This window comes from Drosophila takahashii, chromosome 3L (genome assembly GCF_030179915.1).
Source record: "Drosophila takahashii strain IR98-3 E-12201 chromosome 3L, DtakHiC1v2, whole genome shotgun sequence".
In the NCBI taxonomy this organism is placed as follows: domain Eukaryota; kingdom Metazoa; phylum Arthropoda; class Insecta; order Diptera; family Drosophilidae; genus Drosophila; species Drosophila takahashii.
Window position 1 is genome coordinate 18275185 of NC_091680.1, and position 26118 is coordinate 18301302.

The 26118-nt window shown below is 41.8% G+C and overlaps 3 protein-coding genes across 5 annotated transcripts; 1 reads left to right on the plus strand and 2 right to left on the minus strand.

Moving 5' to 3' along the window:
- Window positions 1-10792: 10792 nt before the first annotated feature.
- Window positions 10793-12120, minus strand: LOC108058882 (GPN-loop GTPase 2). The gene has a single exon (XM_017143852.3). It carries the CDS (start codon window positions 12035-12037, stop codon window positions 11114-11116), a length of 924 nt encoding a protein of 307 aa, XP_016999341.3. The 5' UTR covers window positions 12038-12120; the 3' UTR covers window positions 10793-11113.
- A 1457-nt stretch (window positions 12121-13577) lies between these two features.
- Window positions 13578-17837, plus strand: flr (actin-interacting protein 1 flr). The gene is made up of 7 exons (XM_017143877.3): window positions 13578-13722; window positions 14054-14175; window positions 15014-15104; window positions 15299-15562; window positions 16056-17110; window positions 17167-17317; window positions 17381-17837. Exons 1-7 carry the CDS (start codon window positions 13689-13691, stop codon window positions 17488-17490), a joined length of 1827 nt encoding a protein of 608 aa, XP_016999366.2. The 5' UTR covers window positions 13578-13688; the 3' UTR covers window positions 17491-17837.
- A 106-nt stretch (window positions 17838-17943) lies between these two features.
- LOC108058896 (protein abrupt) lies at window positions 17944-25376 on the minus strand. Of its 3 annotated transcripts, XR_011418483.1 has the most exons (6): window positions 25268-25376; window positions 23086-23234; window positions 21985-22308; window positions 20383-21470; window positions 18925-19508; window positions 17944-18313 (listed from the first exon to the last, which is right to left on the minus strand). XR_011418483.1 is itself a non-coding variant. In XM_070214789.1 (5 exons), exons 2-5 carry the CDS (start codon window positions 23197-23199, stop codon window positions 19043-19045), a joined length of 1992 nt encoding a protein of 663 aa, XP_070070890.1. In that variant the 5' UTR covers window positions 23200-23234; window positions 25268-25376; the 3' UTR covers window positions 17944-19042. The 3 variants fall into 3 exon arrangements, 2 of the variants coding, with proteins under 2 accessions (XP_070070890.1, XP_016999364.3); XM_070214789.1 differs by having other exon boundaries at window positions 17944-19508; XM_017143875.3 differs by lacking the exon at window positions 25268-25376 and having other exon boundaries at window positions 17944-19508; window positions 23086-24661.
- Window positions 25377-26118: the final 742 nt, after the last annotated feature.

Below are 26118 nucleotides of genomic sequence, written 5' to 3' on the forward strand. Positions count from 1 at the left end.
GTTTCGGTTATCCTGTGCATGTTGTAAGGGTCAAGACGCACAGTTAGGAGTCGAGTCCTCTGGAGTCCCCCCTCCCATTCCCCTTACGATCGACTGCACTACTGGTTTTCTTCTCGGCAGCACGCGTTTCCCTACTAATTGGTATGCAGTTAAAGTTTGGCGGGCGTTCGTTTGTTGTCCTCTTCCCGCTTCCTTGTAACTGTTACAATTGCTGTTGCTGTTGCTGCCGCCAACTGTTGTTGGCCTGGGAATATCGGGACTGTTAGCCAAAGGAGTGGAAGGGAGAAAGAGCCAGCGATCCGGCGATAGAGCAAAGGACGAGGGCGGGAACCAGGCGGGGTAGCCCACAAATATTTAGGTGGATGAATCCAAAAGATCTAACATCTGTCGTGGTGGCTCAACATTTGACTAGGACATTCTGTAGATTATGTTTAGATTGCAATTAGATTTAGCTATGATTAAAAAGTTGAAGTCAGTTTTTACGACGAAGCGACTAAAATAGTTTATGACTTAGGGAGAGCTGAATTATGGTATTTCTCACAACAAAGTTAAAGTTAAGAAAATTTACAAAAAAATTTATAAAATTCATAATTTATTGAATTAATTTATCTTTTTAAAATATATCCAGGATTTTAGATAGACTTAAATATGTGGAATTAATGAAGAATTCAATATAAAGATATCTTTAAAGTCTCTCAAAATTGTCAAAGGCAAATGTGGATTCCAATCTTTGTAAATTTGTATAAGGAAGTCATCAAGCGAAAATGCAATATTGTTATGATGCTTTCTTGGGTATTGTGGGCAAACAAAAAACTAACAAAAATGTCAAAAATACAAAATGAGTATGTAAATATACAATCATGAATAAACAAGCTACTTACTTTGATAAATATTTTATTCTTACCTCAACTATAGGCCAAAAATGTTCAAAAGCTTAGGTCGAAAGTGGTCCAAATGGTGCCCTTTAAAGGATCCATTTTTTTCTAAAAGTATTTGTATCTTGTAGTTCTACTCCAGAGCTTTTAATTTACTATATGATCCACCCTTTCCATATTCCATAAAATATATGTAAACTTTTTATTTCCAAAAATTAATGTTTTACCTGGATTTTTTTTAGATCATATTTTATTTTATTTGAAAATCATTACAATAAAGGTTCTTCGACTCGAAATATACGTATGTCCTTTGCGATTTAATACCCAATCGTTTTGTTGGCCAATGGTTTAATTTCCCATAAAAACAATTAAAGAACTATGAGCAGTAAAGAGCACATCTCCGCGTTGGATCGTACACATTAAACCACTCAGATAGGACGAGCACCTGCCACTTTCTCCCTCTCCCGTTCGCTGCACCTTTTCCCGAGCTTATCCCTCGGCCGTTCGAGGTCCTCCTCCTCGCTGGGTCCTTCGCCACGCTTGGCCACCTCGTCTTGGCCGCCTCAATTCCAGTTTATCTATCCTTGGCGCGGGCCACACCTGCCTAGTGCCTAGTGGCTAGAAAACGAGCCAAGAAGAAGTGGCGGGCGCACACTTCCACATTTAACGATCCTCTTCCTTCGGGGCTTGTCAGCAATTTTTTTACCCGTCCCCTAGTTTTTGGCGCAATTTCCTTGGCAGGACATGTGCAGCGTTGAGGCGACACCGAAATTCCAGCGGACACGAGTCCGCCACGGGCTCTGCCGATCTAGCGAAGCGGCAAGAGGCACACGCGGCCTCAAAGCGGGTTAAAAATGGGGGAATTTTGACCGCGATGAGGGCTGGCCAAGTCAAGTTGGTGGCATCGTTGCGCTTGGCAGCGTTTTTTGTTTTCTCCTGGCGTACTGAGGGCGCGTGCTCATCCCCTGCCGCTTTGTAACGGATTCACCGTATGCCGCTCACATCTATCATTGTTTGATATGGCGGTACACTCAGAAAAATACGTAATTATTTTGAATCTCAGATATTTAAAAGGTACGTGTTTATTAGGGCAAAATTCTAACAACACAAGAAAACAAAAAATTAAGAAATTTAAAAAGATGAACGGTTGAAAAAAAAATTGGTTTAGTAAAAATAAATTTGTTCTATAAGTTTGAAAAAACATTATTTCATTTTTAAATATTTTTAAAGTAGGTAAAGAAAAGTATTATACTTTTGGGACTATTTTCAGTTTAAAAGTTTTAAGAAATATTTTGAGGGATATAAGTAGATCCTATTTTAATACAAATTAATCTTCAAGCCGAAGACTAAAATGTAGAACAACTTTTTTGAGTTTCAAAATGTTTATGATGCAATTTTTCGTTTTGGAAGCGATACTGATCAATATTTTTTTTTTGAGTGCAGAGCAGCACAGGTAAAGCATACCGTGAGTCGTAAATAATTTCCATTCTCTGTGTTTTCGTATCGGGCGACATTTTATTTACGACACCCTCTGAGAGCCCCTGTGTTTGAGCAAATCCCACACTCTGTCGGTCGGAAACTCGGAAATGCCTTTGCACTTGGCTCGTGGCTCTCGGCTCGCTGCTCGCTGATTGGTTAAAGCCACGTCGAGAGGGCGGGTAACACCTACACGGAACGGGTTTGAGTCTGTGTACGTGAGCCAGCTCGCGCTGAGGTGAGTTTCTGTTTCGGGCCAACTTCGGAGGTGTGTGGGTTGTGCGGACCGTTAGATAGAAGTTGGATTGGCTGAATGAAAGCCCCATGATGAATGGTCGAGTTGAACTAATGAATGGTTAGATAAAGCACAAATACAACTGATATCTCATAAGCTAAAACGACTGACTGATTTCTCGATTGCTAACTTAATGTTTAAGTCTTAAACAAGAAATTTAACAAGCATTTATTCTGACTTTTTTCTATTGAATCTATTTAATCAATATTTAAATATTTAATATTTTAATGTACAAAATTTTAATCTCGGGATTGGCATTAGATAAATTTTTCCATCATTTTATTAAATTAAAATGTCTTAATATTGTTTTTTGGCAGTAAAATATTTGAAAATTTTACTATTATAAATTTTTTAGGTAAATCCTGTTTTTAAATTTATCCACGCTTTATTATCGATGGCACTTTATGGTAACTATTTAAAGGTCAGTAGTTAGTCTCAGGTGGTGATGCTGATATCCTTAAATATATAATAGTTTTCCAAGCTGTTTAATTACACTCAAAAAAAAAATTTAGAAAATCGCCTATGGATTTGCTTTACTGGCGATTTTTTTCTATATTTCTGGAATATTTCTTGAATTTAATGAATTTTGATTAATTGGAAGAAAATTTTCTTTACCAGTAGAAAATTTTTTTATTTTAAAGAAAAAAATCGCCAGTGAAGCAAATCCATAGGCGATTTTCTAAAATTCAGGGCGATTCATTTTCTGAGTGTACTGAGATTCCTGAGATTCCTGACCGTCTTCCCCTTGACTCTCCTTCCCCAGGTGGCCAATCCTCACTGATTTATTGTACTATCTGCCGACATCGTTTAAAGCACTAAGAGACCATTTAAGTATTCTCTATTTGTCTCACAGTGGGTGCTGCTGGCCAGCGAAATTCCTTACAACAAATCAGGCGGAAATCTGTAATAAATTTATTATTATGTAGGCTGGCCATGTGGATTATAATTGTGTTGGCAACAAATGGAGGCCGGAACGATGCCCACAGCGAGGAGGCAGTGGCCGCCGACTGGCTACTGGTTATGAGCACGACCAGGAGGAGTCTCGCTGTCGCTGTCGCCGGTTCATATCGTGCAGATTGTTGGCAATTATTAAAATGATAATTGCACAAATCTGGCTATCAATTGACGACCATCGAAGACCTTAGACCAGCCGCAAAGCCACGGCCAAAACGAGCGAAAGCCGCTCGGCGCACAGAAGCGAAATCCGCGGCGCAGACGCATGCGCAGATGCAGTCAGCGGGCTCCCATTTCCCAGTTACCAGTTACCATTTCCCCGTTCCCAGTTCTCCAGTAGCTCTTGGCCTGGTCTTTTCTGGCCAGAGACTCCTGCCTCTTATCATGCGGCGTTGGCGCGCTGTGCAGCTTTTCGCCAGCGTTGACAATTTGGTATTAATTTAAGACAACAGCGGCGGCCACAACAGCCGACCAGGCCCAGACAGTTGGCCACTTGGGCCAGAGTCACAGTCATCCAGCCACCGCAGCGAGCAAAACAAAAGACGGACATTAACATGCTGCCAACGAGGCTAACAATGAAATCTGCGTAGTTTGTTTTGGCCCACAGAAGGAGGAGGGGTCGCAATGGGCTTAGTCAGCTTAGCTAAGCAGCTAAAGTGTGACCAGAGCTTAGGAATATTTTCAATATTTTATTAAATAGGTTTTTTTTTAAAATGGTGTTTATATTTGGAAGTCAGTTAGAAAATTCTTAAATAAATACTAAGAAAAGTGAAAGTGTTTTTTTTAATTATTGTAAAATCAAATATGTTAAAATTCTTAAAATATTCATTATTTTATTTAATTTATTTATTTAAAATATTCATTATCAAGATAAAAATACAAAATGTTTATAATAAATTTATCTTTGTTTAAAAAAAATGTTTTTAGAGAAAATAAATTCAAATTTATATAAAAAATTGAATCTAATTTTTATTAATGGCTATAAACACTTTGTAAAGTCCTAACTTTTTTTTATAAACGAAAACTTTTAAAAATATTTCTAATGCAATCCCTAAAAAACAAAACTTGGTCCCATTTAACAGCATCGCTCTGCTTTGCTTTGCTTAGTTTTCCTTTGTTTTGGCTAACTTTTGTCCCTCCGCTGCGTCTGCGCACAATTATAAAACAAAATTGATAAAATTATTGTTGCTGCCGTTGGCCGAAGGAGCCACGATGGGCGATTAGCCCAGAGCCAAAAGGTTGCCGTTGCAGTTGCAGTTGCCGTTTGGCCCAACTGACCAAAGAAAAGGAGGCTGGGGCACAAGCGACCCCTTTCGCATGATGAAAATCAGCGAGTGCCGCAGGAAAACAGCAAAACTGGGAATCGGAATCTATGGTAATGTGCGGATGCGAATGCGGATGGGGGAGACCTCGTTCCGGCTACTAGGTGGCTAAATGAAATTTATTTCAATTTCATTTGATATTAATTGCTAATGGCCTTAAGATTGAATTCCAATGGCTTGCCTTATTTGGTGACCGACTGCAGTGGATAGTGGAGGCCAAACAAATCGGGCCAGCTTGCTTCTCACTCGCTGACTATGTCGGAGGCTTGTTAGGATTGTGTGTTTTTTTCGGGGACCCCGACCCCCGATCCCCTTCGAGGGGCTGGCGCCACGGACAACAATTTGGGGGGCTACAAATAAGGCACCGACTTGGGGTCTCGCCCGCACAAATCTCTGACAGTTGAACGCCGTTTGTCGTTTGTCGTAATTAGCAGCCAAATGGTTAACTTACGATACCTAACCTATGTAATTCCCTTCTCCCCTTCTTCCCCCTCACTGGGCTATTTTGACCATTTCTGGCCGGGCTGTGCGAAAGTTCAGGACGACTGAAGCGGACTTTCGAAAGGCAACTTAGCAACCCACACGCTGACACAATTAAGCCAAACACATGTCGTCTCCGGCGGAGATAAGCCATTTATTAACTTTTCACAAGACCTCCAAATGATGCCATAATCTCCGCTTACGGTTAGACATATGGGAGAGGAGCCACGGCTATCTGCACAGCCGAAAGATGCAGTCAGATAGAACGGAAGGAGAATCGGATGGTCGGTTTCCTGAAGAAGGCGGGATGCTCTAAAGTCGGTACTACATTTACGAAGAACTAGCTGATTTAATCGAGTTTGATTTTAAAATAATTGGAAACGAAAGCTTGAGAAATAAAATATATTTTCCTTTTATTATTTATTCCCTTGATTATATTTATTCCATCTAAAATCGTAATATTAAAACTTATATTTATTCCACTGGTCACCTGACTTTATAAAGCTGTAATGCCCTCAGGGAAGACGGTAATTTACTGCTGCTAACTGCGGCTACTGTTTCGCTTCGGGGACCTCCAACGAGCGCCGCTTGACAAGATCCCAGGCAGCAAACAAACCCAAAGGAGCTGAAGCTCGGCCAACAATTGAACTGCAATAAAACAATTTACCCAAAATAGCGTTCGGCCCAAGAGCAATCTGCTGGTTAACCTGGCATCAGACTGTCGTGGCACTGAGAAAAAAATTAGGATATAATAGCTACGGATATAAATGAAAATTAAATTTCAAAATTAAACTACAAATTTAATTTTAAATATTAATCAACATTTTCTTTATTTCGAAAAACATATTTAGAAAATAAACATATTTAGTATTTAATCAAATAAAATATTTAGTTTGTATAACGAAAGTAAGTTATTTATTAAATGTAAAACTTTATTTTGTAGTTTAAAATCAACGCTTCTATATATTTTAATTTTTTTTGTCACACCGATAGAGAGAAAATCTGTTTTAAATTAATGAAAATGGTTAAAAATATTTATTTTAAAGTCCATGCTCGAGCTAAAAATTTACATATTTCTCATAAAATCAATACTCACAAACTGTTACCAATATTTTTTCCAGTGCGATTCAGCCCGCTGTTACTGGACTCTGGGCAACATTTATCATTGAAATGTGGCGTGCGGTTTCTACGCAGTCGCAGCAGCAGCCGAGGATGCTTTGCGGCACCAAAACGAGCTCCCGAAACTCTCTTTTGACTTTGGCGGTTGCTTTGCATATATGCAGTGTGGCAGGGCTCAAGGGGTGGGCGCAGAGCGGCGGGGGGCGTGGCAGTTGGCCGATAAACTAGCCCCGATCCCTACCAGTCCAGTCCAGTCCAGTCAGTCGCGTAAGTCAGGCAGTCGAATGGCTATGGGCGCAGGAAAAATCAATTCATCGGCCTGAACTGAACAGATTTCCCTTTATCTCCGGCAGCCTCTAGCCTGTTCGTCTTGACTGGTCGGCTGATTTGCATATGTTTTGGTACTATACTTCCAGTACTTTGGTACTTTCGTGCTTGCGACAAAGGCCCTCATAATTGCTTGATTTAGCGACCCATTCAAGGCGAAGAGTCGGCGCCAACGGCATCCCAGTATCATCGCTCTCTGGCTATTTCTTGGTGTAAATTGTCGTCCGCAGATGCTACGTGTGGAGCTAGGCTTACACTAAGAAAAATCATAGGATTAATAATGCGATCACTTTCATATGTTAGCATAATAACTGGGGAAGCATCTCTCACTTATGGATTATAAAATATAATACCAAACTATATATATTTCCCTTTTTGATAATATTACCTTCTTTGTGATAAATCTTAAAAATGAAGTAACTAATAATATTCTGATTTTATTCTCTGTGCAGATGCTTTTTGCGTTGTTTTTGCCTTTGTAGTGGGTGTCTTGGCGGTTTCTGTCGCGTAAATTGCCAAGCAATTCATAAATGTCAACGCGTCTCGTATGAAAAGTGGTAGCTGACTTCAGGAAGGGAGCAAAGTTGGAGGAGATTTATGAGTTTGCTTGGCTACTCGAATCGGTTGGGCAACAATTAGAAAAGGTTTAAAAAGTTAAGCTTACGTAATTTACTTAAGATCTCCATAATGCCACAAGAAATTTTAGATTTTCTGAATGTTCAATAAATTGTATTATGTCTCAAGTTTCCTAAAAACATAATTAAACCCAAAAAAAATCAAGTAAGAATATTATTTTGATAAGTATCAATATTTTGATAAGTATCAATATTTAAACAAATAATGAGATATCCTTAGAACGGTATACTATTTCCGAAATCCCCTCGTCTGGTTTGTTTACTCCGTTGCAATCCTGTTGATTTCCAACTGTCCTCGTCTCGGCCTCCGATCAAAATATTTGCATAAGCAGAGGCCCGAATTACAGTTTAAGCCAGAAACCTCAAAAGCGGAGAGCAAAAGGCGAAAAACAGAGTTGAGCAGCGTCATGTGCTCGGTTCAGATACAGATACTCGTACACCGAAGCCCAGGTCTTAAGACCCGCCGAAGACGACGACGACAGCAGGCACGCGCCCCGATCCCAAATCCAAAACTCAGGTAAAGGATGGCGAAAAAAAAGAGCAACAGCCAGGGAAAAAATCGAAAAAGGACCCAAAAATGTGCAACTGTTGGGCGATCGTACGAATCGGGTGAATAACCCGCAGAGGTTCCTTTGAAGAATCTCGATCTAGTGAAGCTTAGTTTATAATTTTGGACAGGAAAAAGCTGCTGCTGCGAGATGGAAGATCTTATCGTATCTAATATCTGTGCGCGGGACTCGATCAAATTACAGTTCCGGTCAAGATTGAGCATTTGGTTCCGCTTTTGTTTCGGGGATGAAGACAATGCAGCAGGGGCAACCGTTAACGTTGAGTTAATGATTTGGCCCCGCTGCCTGCGCTTCAAGTGCAGCATATGGCATTATTCTTACTCCTCTTGCTGTGGCTTCAGCACAACTGACGCAGGATACGCAGGATACTTGGGATCGCAGTGCCGGCCTACCTACGATCGGTGTTTTGGGTCGGCTCACTTCCTATCCTCCACATGGGCCCGGCCATCTCTCGAATATGTAAAAAGATCAATCAAATATTGAGGTCCCTTCGCCGGTTTCAACTCTCCCTAGAAGGAATTCTACTCGTATCTAGATGCTCACTTGACTGTGGCGTTTTTTTTTTTTAGGTATTTATACCGTGTAATAATAGGAATTGGGGATCCCAGGGTGTGAATGCGGTATGATTGGTTGTATAAACTTAATAGGGAAAAGTGTTTTGGTGAGCAATTCATGTCCTATTTATAAAGCAATACAATATCATCATCATTCTTTTTGTAATTTGAAGGTTTGTTATAGTATAAATGAACAAATTAAATTTTATATTGATTTAATTTTGTGACTAGTGCTTTATATTTAAGTTAAAATGTAAACTTTAGCGCTAGGAAGATAAATAAATTAGAAGAGAGACAGATAAGAACCCACTTTATTAAATTCTAATGCCAGCAAAACTAATTTGGAATAAGTAATAGAATATTTTTTTTTTATTATTAAAAATTCATTTTTACTTACTGATTATACTGCTTTTAGTATTAGGGGCATATTTATTTCTTTATATATTTAATTGAGAGCTTTATTTTTGAGGAACAAGTCCAAACTTTTTTGTTTTCCAGGTCATCGCCTAGTCTTATGCCTCCACGAGTCCTTTTTTTTCTCCTCCTGCTTAGCTGGCATTTTTTCCGACTGCCGCTGCTGGTGTGCACCTGCTTTTCGAGCACAGGACGCGCGTCTTTTGACCGCAATCGTTGCCAGGGCTCGCCAGAAAAGCAAAACCAAATAAAATAGCGCTCTTACAAGCCAGGTCGCTTAACTGTTAAGCTTGGCGCGCTTACATAGCAGGGGATCGCACTTATGCTTTTTGTTTTTGCTTTTAAGACGGGACGAATACGAATTATCCTGCAGAGCGTGTGCCAAAAAAGCAACCGCAGCCCGCTGCTTTACACAAATCCCAAAGCCAAAACGAATCCGAGCTCGGCTCACTTCGTCCTGGGCTCAAACCACTTTCGTTTATTTTAATTTGGCTTGCGGTCAAGGGGATCGGGGCTTCGGGAGAACGGGGATCGGGAATCGGGGATTGGGTATTGGGGAACTGGCAGTCAGCCTGCTGCAATCTGACAAGAGCCTGCTGCATTTAATAACTGTTTTCGTTTTTGCCGCTGGTTTCTCATACTCTAACTTTTAATCAGAGTTACTATCTTAACAAAAGGGGGTTAAAAGGGATATTTTTGAATATTTTTACAAACAGGTTATTTATTAATGTATCGTTAAGGTAAATCATATACTTTCAAACCTAAAAACTTTCATAGAAATATGAATCTGACTAGACTTGTTTAAAGTAATAAAATTACATTTTTAAAAGCATAACTTAATTGATTTTTAATAAACTTCTCTTGATTTTCTTGAAATTAAAAACGTGATACTAACATTAACTTAACTTTAACCCGGTTTGTATATTGTTTATACTGAAATACAATTAATTTTAATAACTCCAAGGTCTAAAAGTGTATTTAATACATCGGATTTAACAGTTTCTGTCCCGTGCTGGTTTTTTATTTCCCTGCTCGTCTGCTTGGGCCTGTAAAACTGCCCCCCGAGTGCTCACGACCTGGACTTGGAACTCTTAGGACTCTATAGCGATCCCGTTTTGCGGTGCACGTGCCACCTTTTGCAGCTTGCCACGAGATGTTCACCGGTCGAGCTCTTATCTCGCAGAACAACGCGCCTCGGACTTAATTAATTTTTATTTATGTTAACGAGCCTTTGGCTTTTAGTTAAATCAAAGTATAGGGTCTACAGTGTGAACATCCCCTACTTAATCTGAACTCCAGGCATGTTGAGCCATTTGTTTGCAAAACGTCGCAAAGGGATTGATCTTCACTAGTTGAAAAGGTGTCCAGATCAAAAAGCAATATAAAGGTTTTTCTCGCTCTCTTATTAGCAAATAAAATCATTTATTACTCTGAGTTAGTTTTTGTAGAAATTAAGTTTAGTACCGTGAACTATGGCTTTTACATTATTAACTAATTAAATTATAACGCTATTGGGGTTGTCACAGAAATATCTTAAAAAAACGATTCTTTTTGTGCATTTATATACAAATTTTATTGGTTGGAAAAAATTTCCCAGAATAAGATAAAATTGTATGTTAATAATCTGATCAATTAGGATATTTTTTTCAATTCCCCATCAGAATATTCACTAAGGGATCATGCGTGCCTTTACTAATGTTTATTTTGTAATGTTTATTTTGTAAATATAATTCCAATTATATTTTTATTTCTTTGTATTTTAAAAGCCTTATTTAGCCCTTCTACTCATCTACACAAGTTGGCATGCATTTTACACGATAAATTGACACGCTCTAAACGCCAGCTAGTGGTGGTTTTATAGCATAGTTGATCAACAGGTGTCTGTGGATGTTTTTGTGAAACTCTACAGATCAGAGCATTAAAAAACATATTTTTAGGGTAACCCAGCTTGCAAAATTTTGATGTTTCCTTATTTCGATGGCTGCTACAAGTTAACCATTTATGTTTTAATTTACACAACATGAGTTTATAATCGTTTAATGCACCGCACAGGGAGTGTTATCACAGGCTATTTTCAATCACTCCCCGTACCACTACTCCACATAGGGCTGGATGTCGTGCCTCTGGCGGGCGGCCTCTGTTTCTGCCCCCACGGCGCAGGCGAGCAGTGAGTTGACCGTCTGCTCCTCGCCCGCCTTGTAGACGTAACCGTTGGCCTTGTCGATGTGGTTGCGCAGCCGCAGCATGCTGTCCGTGCTGAAGGCGTCCAGCAGTTGGAACGAAACAAGCGCGTAGTCCTCCACCATGGAGCAGATGGCGGCATTCAGTTTGCGATGTTTGCGCATGGTGGGATCATCGTCCAGCTTGTCCAACAGATACTTGAGGTCCAGGACGTCCGTGTAGTAGTCCACGTTGAAGTGCAGCCTGGCCTCGTGCTTCCGCAGCAGATCGGCCTTGGACAGGACATTCACGTGGGGCAGACTCATGCGCAGCATGGTATTCAAGGCCATCAGCAGGGTGGCAATGAACTTGGACGGCTCCGAGCAGTAATGCGAATCGATTAGGTTCACGGTGACCAGGCTGTAACGCTCCCGCTCCAAACGCTCGAAAACCCGCGCCATGGCAGTGTGATGGGTATAGAGCTCAATTTGCCCGGGGCAATCGAAGAGGAAATAATTGTGGGTGGCGCCCAGTTTGCGCAGCGCCGGCAGCAGCCAATCCTCCAGGTGATCGGCCAGATACTCGGCGCAGTGCATCAGGGCTCCGTTGGGACCCAGTTTCAGGTGCTCCATGCAATCCTCCACGGTGATTAGCTCCATCACACTGAGCACCGGTTCGTAGGACATGTTTTCGTTGGCGGGGTCCAGATTCACAACGCCCACCTGGCGGCCAAGTTCGCGGTAGAACTTGAGGGCCTCGGCGCAGTAGGTGGTCTTTCCGGAGCCAGGAGGTCCAATGATCAGCTGTCCGTAGCGGGGATTCTCCACCGTCGTCTGTGCCGGGAATCTTTGCAACATTTTTGCGATTTTTTAGATTTTTGCGGCAAATTGAAGAGCATAAAAAAATGTAAACAAAAAAATAGAGTGGCCAGAGCTAGGTCACCGATAAACGCCCTTAACAAATAACCCACATACACTGTTCAAAAATATACTTCTGTTATAGCAACTTGACATTTTTAAATAAATCAATTTTTTCATTAAAGATTTTATACGTTAATATTTATCATTGCCAACTTACAAAATGATAAACGTTAAAATTAAATAAAAAATAGAACTGTTGAAAATTTAAGGAACAGATTGATCCTTAGCTAAATTTTCGAACAATTTTTTATAACTGTTCTGTAAACATTAGTGAATTGTTGAAAATTTAACACAAAATTTAAGAAAAGGCATCTGACCCTTCTAAGAAATTTTTCTTGACGAATTTTCAGAGAGATGTCGGCTGTTGCTAATACTTTGAGGCCTACCGATTTGGTTTATTCCTTTTTAATTTGGTAGTTAATTGAGATGGTTAAATTAATCAAAATTCAATTTTTCAAAGAGTTTTTGCATTAGGGGGATTCCCTAAACTGTTGAATTGCTGAATTGTTGAATTTTGGTCAGCTGTTAATCAGCTGTTCCATTCAAAGTAAAATTTCAGAAATTTCAGCAATTCAACAGCCTCGGGGCTGCTGAAAAGAGGGATTCCTTAAACTGTTGAATTGCTGAATTGTTGAAAATTCAACAAAAAATTTCAGCAATTAAGGGAACGACCCAAAATGGTTCCTGTTGAATTTTCAAACAGCTGTTATTTGTTGAAAAATTTCACGAAACTTAAAGCACGTAAAATTTGATTTATTATTGCTAGTTACTGTCTAAAAGTGTTACCGAGGTAAAAAGAACCACAAATATGCTTTCTAAGTTGATTTTAAAATAAATAATGCGTACTGGTGATACTAAAATGTTACAGAGTTGCCACGACTTTTAAAAAAAGGTGACAACTCTGGCTTTTCAGCAATTCAACAAAATTTTCAGCAGCCCCGAGGCTGATGAATTGCTGAAATTTCTGAAAGTTGACTTTGTATGGAACAGCTGATTAACAGCTGACCAAAATTCAACAATTCAGCAATTCAACAGTTTAGGGAATCCCCCTAAAATTTTGTTGAATTGCTGAAAAGCCAGAGTTGTCACCTTTTTTAAAAGTCGTGGCAACTCTGTAACATTTTAGTATCACCAGTACGCATTATTAATTTTAAAATCAACTTAGAAAGCATATTTAAGGTTCTTTTTACCTTGGTAACACTTTTAGACAGTAACTAGCAAAAATAAATCAAATTTTACGTGCTTTAAGTTTCGTGAAATTTTTCAACAAATAACAGCTGTTTAAAAATTCAACAGGAACCATTTTGGGTCGTTCCCTTAATTGCTGAAATTTTTTGTTGAATTTTCAACAATTCAGCAATTTAACAGTTTAGGGAATCCCCCTATTATATACTAGAAAGAACAGAATACCCTTAATACTTTTGCGTGGGCGGTTCTTAAAATACCAAACGGCGTTGGGCGGAATTGCACTGCCTCGCGAACTGGCCACACTGCAGAGAGAATAATTTTTCGGTGTTTTCATTTATCCGCGTAAACTCGCCTTGATTAGTAAACTTTCCTAGCAGCGAAGCACAGAGGAACCACCGCAATGGCTCAACCCCAACCACCGGCGTACGAAAACAGTGAGTTGGCATCCCACAGTGATAAACCGCAGCCTTAAACCCGCTCCAAATGGCAGTGAGTCGGCCGAGAGGGGGGATGAGTCAACAGGCGAAAACGGTAAAAGCAGAAAGCAAATCGCCGGAAGCGCCGTGATTATGACCATAAATGGGCATAGCTGCATATGAGAAAGACCTTTGGAGTTTAGGAGGAGGGGAAGGGGGAGGGGAGCCACCCTGGCGACCCCTGAAAAAAGAAGCCGCACCCTGTTTTCCACCCACTCCCTGCCGCTTTTTTGCCGGCCTTATCTTTGCAGCGCCCCCTTTCTAATCGAAATAATCGCCTTGCTTACAGAAAACATCTACGCAACTCTGCCGCGCACCCAACGCGGCCAACCCATCGTCTTGGGTTCCGATCCCAAGGGCAAGAACTTCCTGTACACCAATGGCAACTCGGTGATCATCCGCAACATCGAGGTAAGATGATATATGCAGGGACTGCAGTAGCCTGATGCTCCTGCCATAAATCCATGGCGTTTTTTTCCAAACGGTGTTTTATTTTTGGACAGCTGCTGCTGCAGTTTCTGTTGCCAGTTTGTGTTTCTGGCTTTCTGGCAGCTGTTCTATATTTATTTTTATATACGGCGCAAAAAACACAGAGATTCCCATTCCACAGGCCGACCGGCAAAATCAGCCATACCACACAGAGAAATTTCTTGTTTGCCGCCCACGCATCATCATTATGATGTTTTCATCTGGTAGAAGTGATTCTACAAAAGAGGCTATGATTGTCTGTTTTTCAACCGCAGAATCTGTAGATATTGTACTAAAATCCCCCAGTTCCATTGTCTTTTTTTTTTAGAAATTCGGTTATTAAGTTGACTTCTTTCATAAATCATTTTTGAGAGGTTTTTAACGTTTTACTATCCTTAGTAGCGCCAGTTCCAGAGTTTCTCACTAAAAAGTTGTAATCTTCTTAGAATCTGTAGATATTGTATTAAGAATCCCAAAGATCCATTGTGTTTCTCCAAAAAAAAAAAAGGTTATTTAGTTTAATTCTTTAAAAAAACGTTTTTGAGATGTCAATTACGTTTTACTATCCCTAGTAATACCAGTTCCACGTTTCTCACTATTAAGTTGTAATCATCTTAGAGATCTGTTCTGATTTCCTCCCAACCTTCTTTTTCTCTCACCAAAAATCCCCATTTACTTATTTATATTATTCATTATTCCACCAAAATCCATATTAAGTTGTTTCCTGATGGTAAAAGTGTTTCTAACATGCACTCTCTTTTCCCTTTCTTTGCCACCTTAGAACCCAGCCATCGCCGATGTCTACACGGAGCACTCGTGTGCAGTGAATGTGGCCAAGTACTCGCCCAGCGGCTTCTACATCGCTTCTGGCGGTAAGTCTCGCCCTGCAATTTCACACTTGGAGCACCCGACTTGGGGCAGCGGAGCATAAAGAATCGTGACCACCATGAGTCACGCCATGGCCAGCGATTAGCATTTCCCTATATGGAGCTGCTTTTGTTTTATCTTATCTGCGGTTTCGATTCGAGCAAAATTATTTCATTGCCTTTCCCTATTCTCCCAACAGACGCCTCGGGCAAGATTCGCATTTGGGACACGGTCAACAAGGAGCACCTGCTGAAGAATGAGTTCCAGCCGATTGCAGGACCCATCAAGGACATTAGCTGGTCGCCGGACAACCAGCGCATCGTGGCTGTGGGTGAGGGACGCGAGCGATTCGGTCATGTCTTCATGTCTGAAACAGGCACCTCGGTGGGCGAGATCAGCGGCCAGTCCAAGTCCATAAACTCGGCGGACTTTCGGCCAGCCAGGCCTTTCCGCATTGTTACGGGTAAGTTTACTTGATAACCATTAGTGCCCTGCATGAATGGATTCAATAAATTATTTTGAATTTTTTGTTTTATATGAATTAGAATTTTGAGTTTAATAGAATTGAATGCATTTGAATTTTGAGTTTGAATTCCGAAATAATTCAAACGACAATTTCTTTTGATGAAGAAAGGGCCATATTTTGTGATTAAATCGGCCTGAAATTTATTTACCAAGCAGTTAACATTGATTTTTTAAAAATGTTCCACTTTTTGTTTTCAAAAGAAAGCACAAAAAAAAATCTGTCAATTTCAAAAAAAATTCATAAAAATTATTTATTCATTCATTCAATTCGAAATGAATTAGAAAAACATTCAATTTATTTCCATAGAATTGAATTAAACAAATCAGAAATTTCATGGCTTACTATGATAAAACAAAAATTGAATGATTCACGCAGGGCTCTAATAACCATAAAAGGGAATAAACTAATTCCAAAAATTCGTTTTTTGCAGGCAGCGAAGACAACACCGTGGCCGTGTTCGAGGGACCCCCGTTCAAGTTCAAGATGACCAAGCAGGATCACTCCCGTTTTGTCCAAGCTGTGCGCTACTCTCCCGACGGCAAGTTCTTCGCCTCGGCCGGTTTCGATGGCAAGGTCTTCCTGTACGACGGCACCAGCTCCGAACTGGTGGGCGAGTTCGGCTCGCCGGCCCACAAGGGCGGCGTTTACGCCTTGGCCTGGAAACCGGATGGCAGCCAGCTGCTGACCTGCTCGGGAGACAAGACCTGTCGCCTGTGGACAGTGGAATCGCGCGAGCTGGTTAGCGAGTTCGTGATGGGCACTACAGTCGATGACCAGCAAGTTTCTTGCCTGTGGCAGGGAGATAACCTGATCACCGTCTCGCTGTCGGGCGTGATTACCTACCTCAATGTGGCGGATCCCTCGAAGCCACTGCGCATTGTCAAGGGCCACAACAAGCCAATCACCGTGCTGGGACTAAGCGACGATCGCAGCACCATTTACACCGGCAGCCACGACGGCGTGTTGACCAACTGGAATTCGGGCAGCGGCACCAACGATCGCATCACAGGCACCGGCCACGGGAACCAGATCAATGGCATTGCCGCCTGGGGCGACTTTGTCTACACTTGCGGCATCGACGACAGTCTGCGCCAGTTCAGCGTTGAGGGCAACACCTACACCGACTATGTGGTCAAGCTTAATTGCCAGCCGCGTGGTTTGGCCATTCTGCGCAGCGAGAACATCATTGCGCTGGCCTGCATCAAGGAGCTGACCCTCGTGCAGGACCAGAAGAAGATCTTCTCGCTGCCCATCAAGTACGAGGCCAGTTCGATTGCCGTCAATGCGGATACATCCGATGTGGCTGTCGGCGGCGATGATCAGAAGCTGCACATCTACAGCCTGAAGGGCGGAGTGCTGGAGCCCAAGGTGGAGCTGGATCATCTGGGCGCCGTCACGGATGTTTCGTACTCGCCGGACTTGAAGTATCTGGTCGCTTGCGATGCCCATCGCAAGGTGGTGCTCTACTCGGTGGAGGAGTACAAGGTATTGTAGTAATATTACTATTTAAATTCCTTTACTAATTTAATTTATTTTCCTAGCCTGCCCACAACAAGGAGTGGGGCTTCCACAGTGCTCGCGTGAATACGGTGGCCTGGTCGCCCAATTCGCTGTTGGTGGCCAGTGGTTCGCTGGATACCACCATCATTATCTGGTCCGTGGCCAACCCGGCCAAGCACACCATCATCAAGAGTGAGTTTTTAAGAAGACGATCCAATTTAACTAGTTTATGACCTTATTTTCTGTGCATTGCAGATGCCCATCCGCAGTCGCAGATCACTCGGTTAGTCTGGCTGGACAACAACACTGTGATCTCCACCGGACAGGACTGCAACACCAAAGTGTGGCATGTGGAAAGCATCTAAGTGGCCCAGCCGTGAAGCATATTTTTATACTTATCCAGGGAGAGCAGCCAGCCGCGCCCTGGCTTCATTTCATTTAAGTGCAAGAGTTTACATTTAGCTATTTATGTGTTTATCCCGCCCTCATGTCATGTCTTTAAGTTTAAGCCCAAAGTGTTTGCTAATCATCATATCATGGATATCCAACTATTTTGCTCCGCTATCATTTGCCTCTGTGTTTTTCTAACACGTTTTTTATACCTACTACTGGAACTACGAACTACGAAAGGAAACACAAACAAAGATATGTAAAGTACGCCAGCGTACATAAATTATTGTATTATGAAATGAAATATACTAGTTTTTGCATAGCTCGCAGCCTCCTTTCCTTTTGGTTGTCGATCGGGAATCAGCTAAACACGCACAGTATCTTTGGCTTCTTAAACATTTATTCCTTTTAAAATTGTTTTTTGTGTATTTGTTTTTTTGGTTTTGGATTGGTAGGTCTTCACCCTGTCTTTTTGTGTGCAAGTGTGTGTGCGTGTTCAGGTGTATAATTACAATATTTATAAAAACTTGGCTTAGTTTACTAGAATGTGTGGACGTGTGTGCTTGTGAGAGAGCGTGATAGCGACAGGTAAGTGTTTGTAACTTGCAGTTTGTAGATTGCAGTTTGAGAGCCTCGGAGGTTGCTACAGTTTGAGAAATAATAAACGTAAATTGTGCTAAAAGTAAGTACATAATTTAAGATAGCTAGAAAGGCGCTCGCATGTGTTTGTGTGCAGAAGACGAAAAACGAATTGCGCTAATTATCACAGCCGGGTCTAAGACGTTGGTTTCGGTGGGGCTAAAAGATGGCATATGAGTGTTGGGCAAGGGTGATTTCTTAAATTTCTTGACCCTTGGCCTTCGTTTTAATTTTCGATCAAATCCAAAAAAAAAAAAATATATTTAAAGAAAAAGTTTAAAAAGAGGTTTAAATAGTTATAAAAAAACTGTGGTTCGAAAAACTTCTTTTTTTTTTATGAATATGATTTTCGAAATATTCCAAAAATTAGTTTTAGGATTTTTTAAAACTGTTTTAAAAGAGATTAAATTTTAGTCAAAGACAAATTTGAAAAAAATTAAAATATATTTAAAGCAAAAGATTAAAAAGAGGTTTAAATTGTACTACAAAAACTGTGGTTTGGAAATCTTTTTATTTTTTTCATGAATATAATTTTCGAAATATCCGAAAAAATAGTTTTACGATTTTTTAAAACTTTAAAAAGAGATTAAATTTTAGTCAAAGATAAATTAGTTTATATATGTTAGACTTTTATATGCTCGGATCCTGAGGATCCTAAGAACATTTTGGTATGTGGTATTAAAATTTTTAAATTTAACGATTCAGATTTCTATAGATTTGATCAGAATCTAAATCGATGCCTCAGGTAAGAATTCATTTTTTTAACTCACTCATGACTCAACCCAACACTATTGAATATGCGTGTGCGTGGGTGGGGGTGTTTCTTGTGTCTGTGTGCGTGTCTGTGTGGTGTGTTGAACAAATCAAAAACATTTGAAAATATTATCCTCAGGTGGTCGCCGTCGAGGTCTCCACACCTGTCGCCTCCCCGTTGCTGGCCGCCGATGGCTCCCGTTCGCTCTTGATGACCGTCGGCGCCTCGTGGGCCAAGTCCAGCGATGGCTGGCCAGAAGCTGGCGAGGATTCGGCCACAGCCACGGCGGCTGCGGCAGCCGCCATCTGAAATTGGTTGGGCAGGAAGAGGTACGGATTCCTTGCCTCCTGACCCGAACATCCAATGGCCGTCGCCGGAGCTGGACCCACCTCCCCGCTGGTCACCGTGTGACTGGCCACCAGGGGCATGGGAGTTGGAGTGGCCCCCGATGGTAAGGTGGTGGCCGCCGTCAGCTTGGAGACCCTCTTCCTCCGCGCCTCGTTCTCACATGGCGATGGCGCCCCCGGATGACGGTAGCTGACGTGCTTGCGCAGGGCATCCTTGCTGCGGGACACATGAGAGCAGACATTGCAAGCGTACCTGGGGAGATAATAACAAAGATTTTTATGATATAATATTTTTAAATAGAATACGAAAAGCTTTTCTTTACTCAAAATATTTTAAATGGAGATCTTAATCCTAGAAGATGTATTATTACGTAATTTTAATTTAACATTTAAGGCTTAGTACTCAACCCAACAAAAAGTCGTCCAAAACAAAAAACTTCATATGAAAAACAACGTCAAAAAATTTTGTTTCATATGAAGTTTTTGTTTTGGACGACTTTTTGTTGGGTTGAGTACTAGCCCTAAAAGAGAAATCGAGCCTGAAGCTCACCATTTATTTTTTGGCGTAAGTACTCAACCCAACAAAAAGTCGTCCAAAACAAAAACTTCATATGAAACAAAATTTTTTTACGTTGTTTTTCATATGAAGTTTTTTGTTTTGGACGACTTTTTGTTGGGTTGAGTACTAAGCCTAAGGCTTAAATAATAATTTAAAACCTACTTATATAGATACTCTTTGTCTTTGTTTTTTTTTTAATATCTACCAATTTTTTGTAAGTGTATTTAACTAAGTTAATAAAAAAAATAATAAAAATGAAATAAATGAATAAATAAAAAAAATAAAAATTAAAATAAATGAAAATAAAAAAAAAAATAATAAAAAAAAATAATAATAAAAATAAAAAAAATAAATAAAAATAAATGAAAAAATAAAATAAAAAATAAAAAAAGTAAAATAAAATATTAAAATTTCGGATTTGACAAATAAATGATATTAAAGCTCTAAAAATTGCTACTTCTGATCATTTTGAACCCCATAACACAACTTCATACATAACCTATCATAACCATTGTGCATTCCATGGACTCTTCCTACAATTTAGTTTTATTGTTAATGAACGACTTACCGCACATTCTGATGGGTTTCGAGGTGGACGCGCAGGTTGTACTGGTTGCTCAGCTGCTTGTGGCAGATGAAGCAGGTGGCGTAGAGCTTCGAGTTGGACGGCGGCTTGATGGGTGCGGTGGCCAGCGATTTGTCGCGGTCGGCGCTCAGCGAGAGCAGATTGGGCTCCGACTTGGCGCTGACCAGCGCCATTCCGCTGGCGGCCGCAGCGGCAGCAGCCGCCTCCCTTTGATACTGCTCGATGTGGAGCTGCAGCTTGGCGTGATCCTCGGCGGAGATGTAGGGCGTGGGTCCAGGCTGTGGGTGGTGGTGCTGCTGCTGCTGCTGCTGGTGGTGGTGGTGGTGGTGCATCTGGGCCGCCTGCTGGGCGGACGTGGGCGTGGCAGCGGCACTATAAAGCGGCGCCTTGCTGCTGTACAGTTGAGCCTGGGTGCCAAGGTTACTCGGGTAGCTGGCCGACGAGCACTTGACCACCGGCAGCTGGGGCGAAAAGTGGGCCATGGTCGGCGGAGCGAGGGTGACGGGTGAGGTGGCCACAATGGGATTCGGGACGGAGCACTCCGGCGGCGACTTGCTGCTGTTGCTGTTAGCGGTCGACGAGGTCTTAGGGTTCTTGGCCAAACTCTTCTCCAGACGTCGCAGCTCCTTGGGCGGACTCTCGCCCTTCAGCCGCTTGGAGCCGAAGCAGTCGGCCGCCTCCAGCAGTCCCTGATCCTCCTGCATTCCGCTCTGGTACAGCTGGTACTTGGCCAGCAGCTCCGTCGTCTTGTTGAGGGCCGTTTGCGAGAAGTTGAGCGGTTGGGGCAGCAGACTGGGGTAGAACTGCAGCGACTTGAAGAGATTCTCCAGCGGGGTGGTGCCCAATCCACTTGCCGCCCCCACGGAGCCCAGTTTGTTGGCCAAAAGGGGCGTGCTTAGCGCCGGACTGGTCAATTGGGGCAGGGGGAGGGGCAGGCTGGGAGTGGGCGTGTGGGAGGGCGTGAGGGTGGGCGTGGCCGAGGGAGAGGGCGTGCTGGGACGCTCAAACTCAGAGGACTTGTCATTGGCCGCGTCCATGTAGGAGCCTCCACTCCTCGCTGTCTTCGGTAGCTGTTGGGATTTGTGAGATCAGAAATTAGTTTAAGATTAAATAGGAAAAATACTGGTAAATATTCTTATTAAACATATATATATATATATTTTTTTATTTATTTATTTATTTTTTTATTTTTTTATTTATTTAAAGTTAGTAAATATCTGCCAACATAAACATAGTACCCTACTCACATAAAGTGGGAGGGGGCAAGGACAGGTAAGTTAGGATGTTTGTTACAATTAAATTAACAGAGCATTCCGAAAAGAGAAGAGAACAAAAGACTAAATTTTAGATTATAGTAGTGTTAAAGATCAACAGAAATATGTAAAAGATTCATTGTACCCACAATATCTTAAGATTTCATTACAATAGATAATATATTGATACTTAAATATCGATTAAAAAAGAATTAACCTTGAGAAAATAAATTAATTTGTGTTTCTGTGTTATCGCTCATTATTTTGTTATTTTAATATTTTTTATTAGTTTTTTTTTTTGTTCTTATAGATAACCTTTTTAAAAACTCACGTTGTTGTTCTGGACATCGGCCAGTCCCTTGATGCCCAGCGTCTCGGCCAGATTGAGCAGCATGGGGATCTGCTCCTCGTAGACATTCACCTCGCCGGAGTACATGAAGGTGAGCAGCGAGACGATGGCCCCGAAGCTGGCTCCGGGTATGATGATGACGGGGTGGTTGCTGGCCTCCAGGGCCCGGAAGATGTCCATAAAGAAGCTGCTGCAGGCACTCAACACCACGCGGTGGGCTTTTAACTGCCGACCCTCCGCCGAGATGGTCACATCCGTGAGATGGGATTGGTCCAGCAGAATGGGCAGGGTGCTGAGCAAACTGGTCTGGAAGGGAAGAAGAAGTGAAAAGTGGGTCAGACGATCATAAAAATATACAATTTTCCTGGGCACAAAGATGGGATGGAATGGGTGTTCGCCTGCAGCTGCTTTCCAACTTTTCGATTTACTCTCTCTGTGGAAATTCTTTGGATTTTGGCAATTGCACGAATCTGTTCACTTATGTGACACACACACACACCACCACCACCCAGGAATCTTTTGCTATTTTGGACAGCCAGTCAGCCCCGCTCGTTCCACCCTTTTGGGCCGCCTTAGTAAGCATCGGAAAACAGAAAAATTGTCACTATATGAAAATGCGGAAAACTATGTGTGAATCGGTACGTATACGGGGATGGATGGATCCTATATATAGACAGCGCGACATTTCGCTTGGCTCGCTCGTTCGCTTCACTGAACGATGTCCAGAGTCCAGTTCTTTTCGGCTTACTTACACAGAAAAAAAATTGACAAGAGATCAGATTAAAATGTGCAGGTTAATTTGATATTTTTAAAAAATCAAGATCATTTTGATATGAATATAGATAATGTTTATCTTATTTTACTAGAATTGGTATTTTAAAACAGTGTTTTTATAACTTTTATGAAATTATAAAATATCAAGTTGACATGTTTGAATCATCAATTTCACATTAATCATAGAAATTACCCTATTTCATATCGAATTTTTTTTCTGTGTATGTGGCTAGCTAAGCTATGTCGAACATAACTCATCGAATAAGCCCCTCAATGATATATGTTTAGATTATAGCTGGAGGACCTCACCTGATGATTGTGCCATCGCAGACAGAATTGCTGCTGGTTGTCATTGTGGGGCAGCTGCTGATCGAAATGATGGTGCTGCGTTTGTCTGGCATTAGTGCTATTTACATGTTCCATAATTCATCGGCTCTTGGATCACATGGACCGACCAGCTGAAAGGAAGGGGGGAAATGTGCAATTATTATTATTTTCATACGTCGTGGAGGTAAACAAATTATTTTCGCCTTGTCCCCAGCCCACTTGGCTTCTTTGTTGTCGTTTCCCATAATTTGTTTGTTTGCCTTTCGGTTTGTTTATTTATTGAGCGTTTTGTCACACACACTTTTCGTTTCGTTTTATTCGGCTGTTCGGCTCTTCTTGGCTAGAGGACTAGAAGAGCGTCTGCACCACGAGGCGTATACGTATTATGTCGTAGCAGTTGGCTTATTACTCATACGCCCAGTGGGGGTGGGAAATCTGGGGGGCCGGGGAAATGGCATAATTTGATATAATGACAGCTTGATCCATCTTTAGATGGCCGCTCCTCCAAGGCGTCCACTTCGCTGATCTTGTTGACCAAGTCAACGGGTCTCGGGAAACCGATTTACTCGGCCATTTCGTTGAGTGCCCAGTTGACGAATCGGAATTACAATAAAACCGCACACACGCACACTCACACACACACGCCGTGTTATTTGTGTTCTTTCTGCTGGCAATTAAACTAAATTTATTTAAATAAAATAAGTTTTCCTTGGCTGGCCTGGCCTGGGCGATCTGATCGCTGTGGGTTTCTGGGTGCGCTATAAATTTGGCAATTTCCATTGTTCGTGTATGTGGATGCACTGGGCGGTTAGTTGGTTGGTTCACACTTTTGTCCGAGGGCTATTTTTATAAGAAATGCTAGACCAAGATTTTGGGGATTTCTCGGTCTATGCTGCTGCTGCCGACCATTGGAGGCCCCCCAAAAACAGCCCCAACGGCCAATGCAAATCCGCAGCGAAGTGACAAGTCTTCTTTTTGTTTTTTCTTGTTTTCCCTCTTTGCATTTCAGCATTTCAGCATTTCAGCTAGCCCAGCGTGCAATTGTTGGACGACGGAATTTTCTTCATTCCATTATGTGTGCACATGGGGCTGAGAATCGCATCTAAGCATTTGCTCTATTGAGAGACGATGGATGTTGGATGGTGGAGGTTGCCTTGCCTTGCACAATGGATGCCTGGGAATTGGGATTGGTTGGGAGAATGGATGGGCAGGGGGATGGATCGGTGCGGCCTTTTTGGCGCTCGTTCACACAAGAAAGTGTTGTCGTGACAGGCAAGGCAGCCTTCTTTTCCGTAACTCTTTGGTATTTCGCTCAGTTTTTACTTGACTTTCCGAAATTAGTTTTTCAGCCTTTCGGCTACCCTCGATCTTCTCCGTCATCTCCGTCCTCTGGCTGTTGTTTTAAATAGCCATCCAAAAAATAAAGATCTGTGCTAAACGCTCTCGCCAGGCTGTCTATTTTGATTTGTTGTCCAAGTGCCAGCCTTTTGTCATCCGCGGCAATTCATTCCAAAGCAGCAGCAATCGTTTTCATTTCGATTTTAGTACGTTTCGTTGGTATTCCGTTGATGCGTAATATTTTACACATAATCACTCATACGCCTCGTTGGTGGAACTGAATTCTTAAGCCTTAACTTTCATTTGTTCCATGAAATGTGGGCGCACATAAATTCGATGTCAACGCCGCTTTTTCCGAGAGGTAGCTAAATTTCATTATAGAATTCGCACCATCAGCTATATCGGCTAAATGTGGCTGTGAATCACGCATAATCCAGTGGCCCAGCATATCTGCCCCTGGGGGAGTCTAATAATAGAGCTCTGCGGCCAGGCTAACCCTTCTGGCCGATCGAGGATCTCGAAAGACCACTTCTTTAGTGCTAATGGAATGCTCGTGCCGATCATCAAATGATATTTCTCCTCTTCGCATGTTTTATGTGGTGTTTTTTATGGCTCGCGTTTAGAGAAACCCCTTTTGATCTGCCGACGAACGAGGTTACACAATTTACTAATTTACTTGAACAAGTTAATCACTTGGTTTTTTCTTTCTCTTCAAACAGAATCCTTCACATTCTTGTTTTATTTCTTGTGTGTTTTTCACACACTTTCCCCGCGCCCGTTACGAATTTTCCCTTTATGCGATTTTCGCGGCGGGACGAGCGCGCACCTTTGTTAACCGTTTGCTGCTCGCATCTGAAATGAAAAAATCCGAAAATGTTTCAATTCTTTCGGTTTAGTTGGAGATTTTCTATTTTTCGAATGTCCATCTCTTGACAATTTTCCTCTATCTCGTGTTGCTGTTGCTGTTGCTGCCGTTGGTGTTGCTGTTGGCCCAAATGTTGTTGCTGGTGCTAGTGCCATTTGTTTAGCGGATTCGAATTTGGCTCTCAGCATGTCGGGCGGATCCGTTTGTCGCCCGATTCCATGTTCTTTAATTAATGAGCAGCCTGGCAGCCCCGGCGGCCAGCGAAGAGAAATCTCATCGGTTTTGTACTCGCGATCTCGCCACTTGGCCAAAAATTAATTGGCTGCCCCGCAGTTAGTTAATCAAAACATTTGCCAGTGAGGGCTTCCTCATCATCATCATCATTATCATCTTCATCGTCGTCTTCAGGAACTGCACCTCTAGACACAATTGACATGGGATTTCGTTGCTGCTACGTGTGCATTATTAATTTGCAATAAAATGTGGAAGCAGCGACAGCAGTTGCCGCCGCTCGAAAATTGCCCGCCGAAAATAAATTCATACCTGCGCGTTGGATTTTGAATTATGCCTGACAAATACAAATGGAATCGCCAGATGGAGACGCCCGTTGGTCATCGGGCACCCAGCACTTAGAGCACCCAGCACCTTCATTATGCACTTTTTCAATTCATTAAAATGCCACAAATACTTATTTATTATTGTCATATGTGCGCACCTCGATTTGGGTTAGCAGCGTCGCCGCTTGGAGGCTGCAAATATCCCAACAAAAATAAACCCCTTTCATAAAGAAAATTCCTTATATAAATCTATAG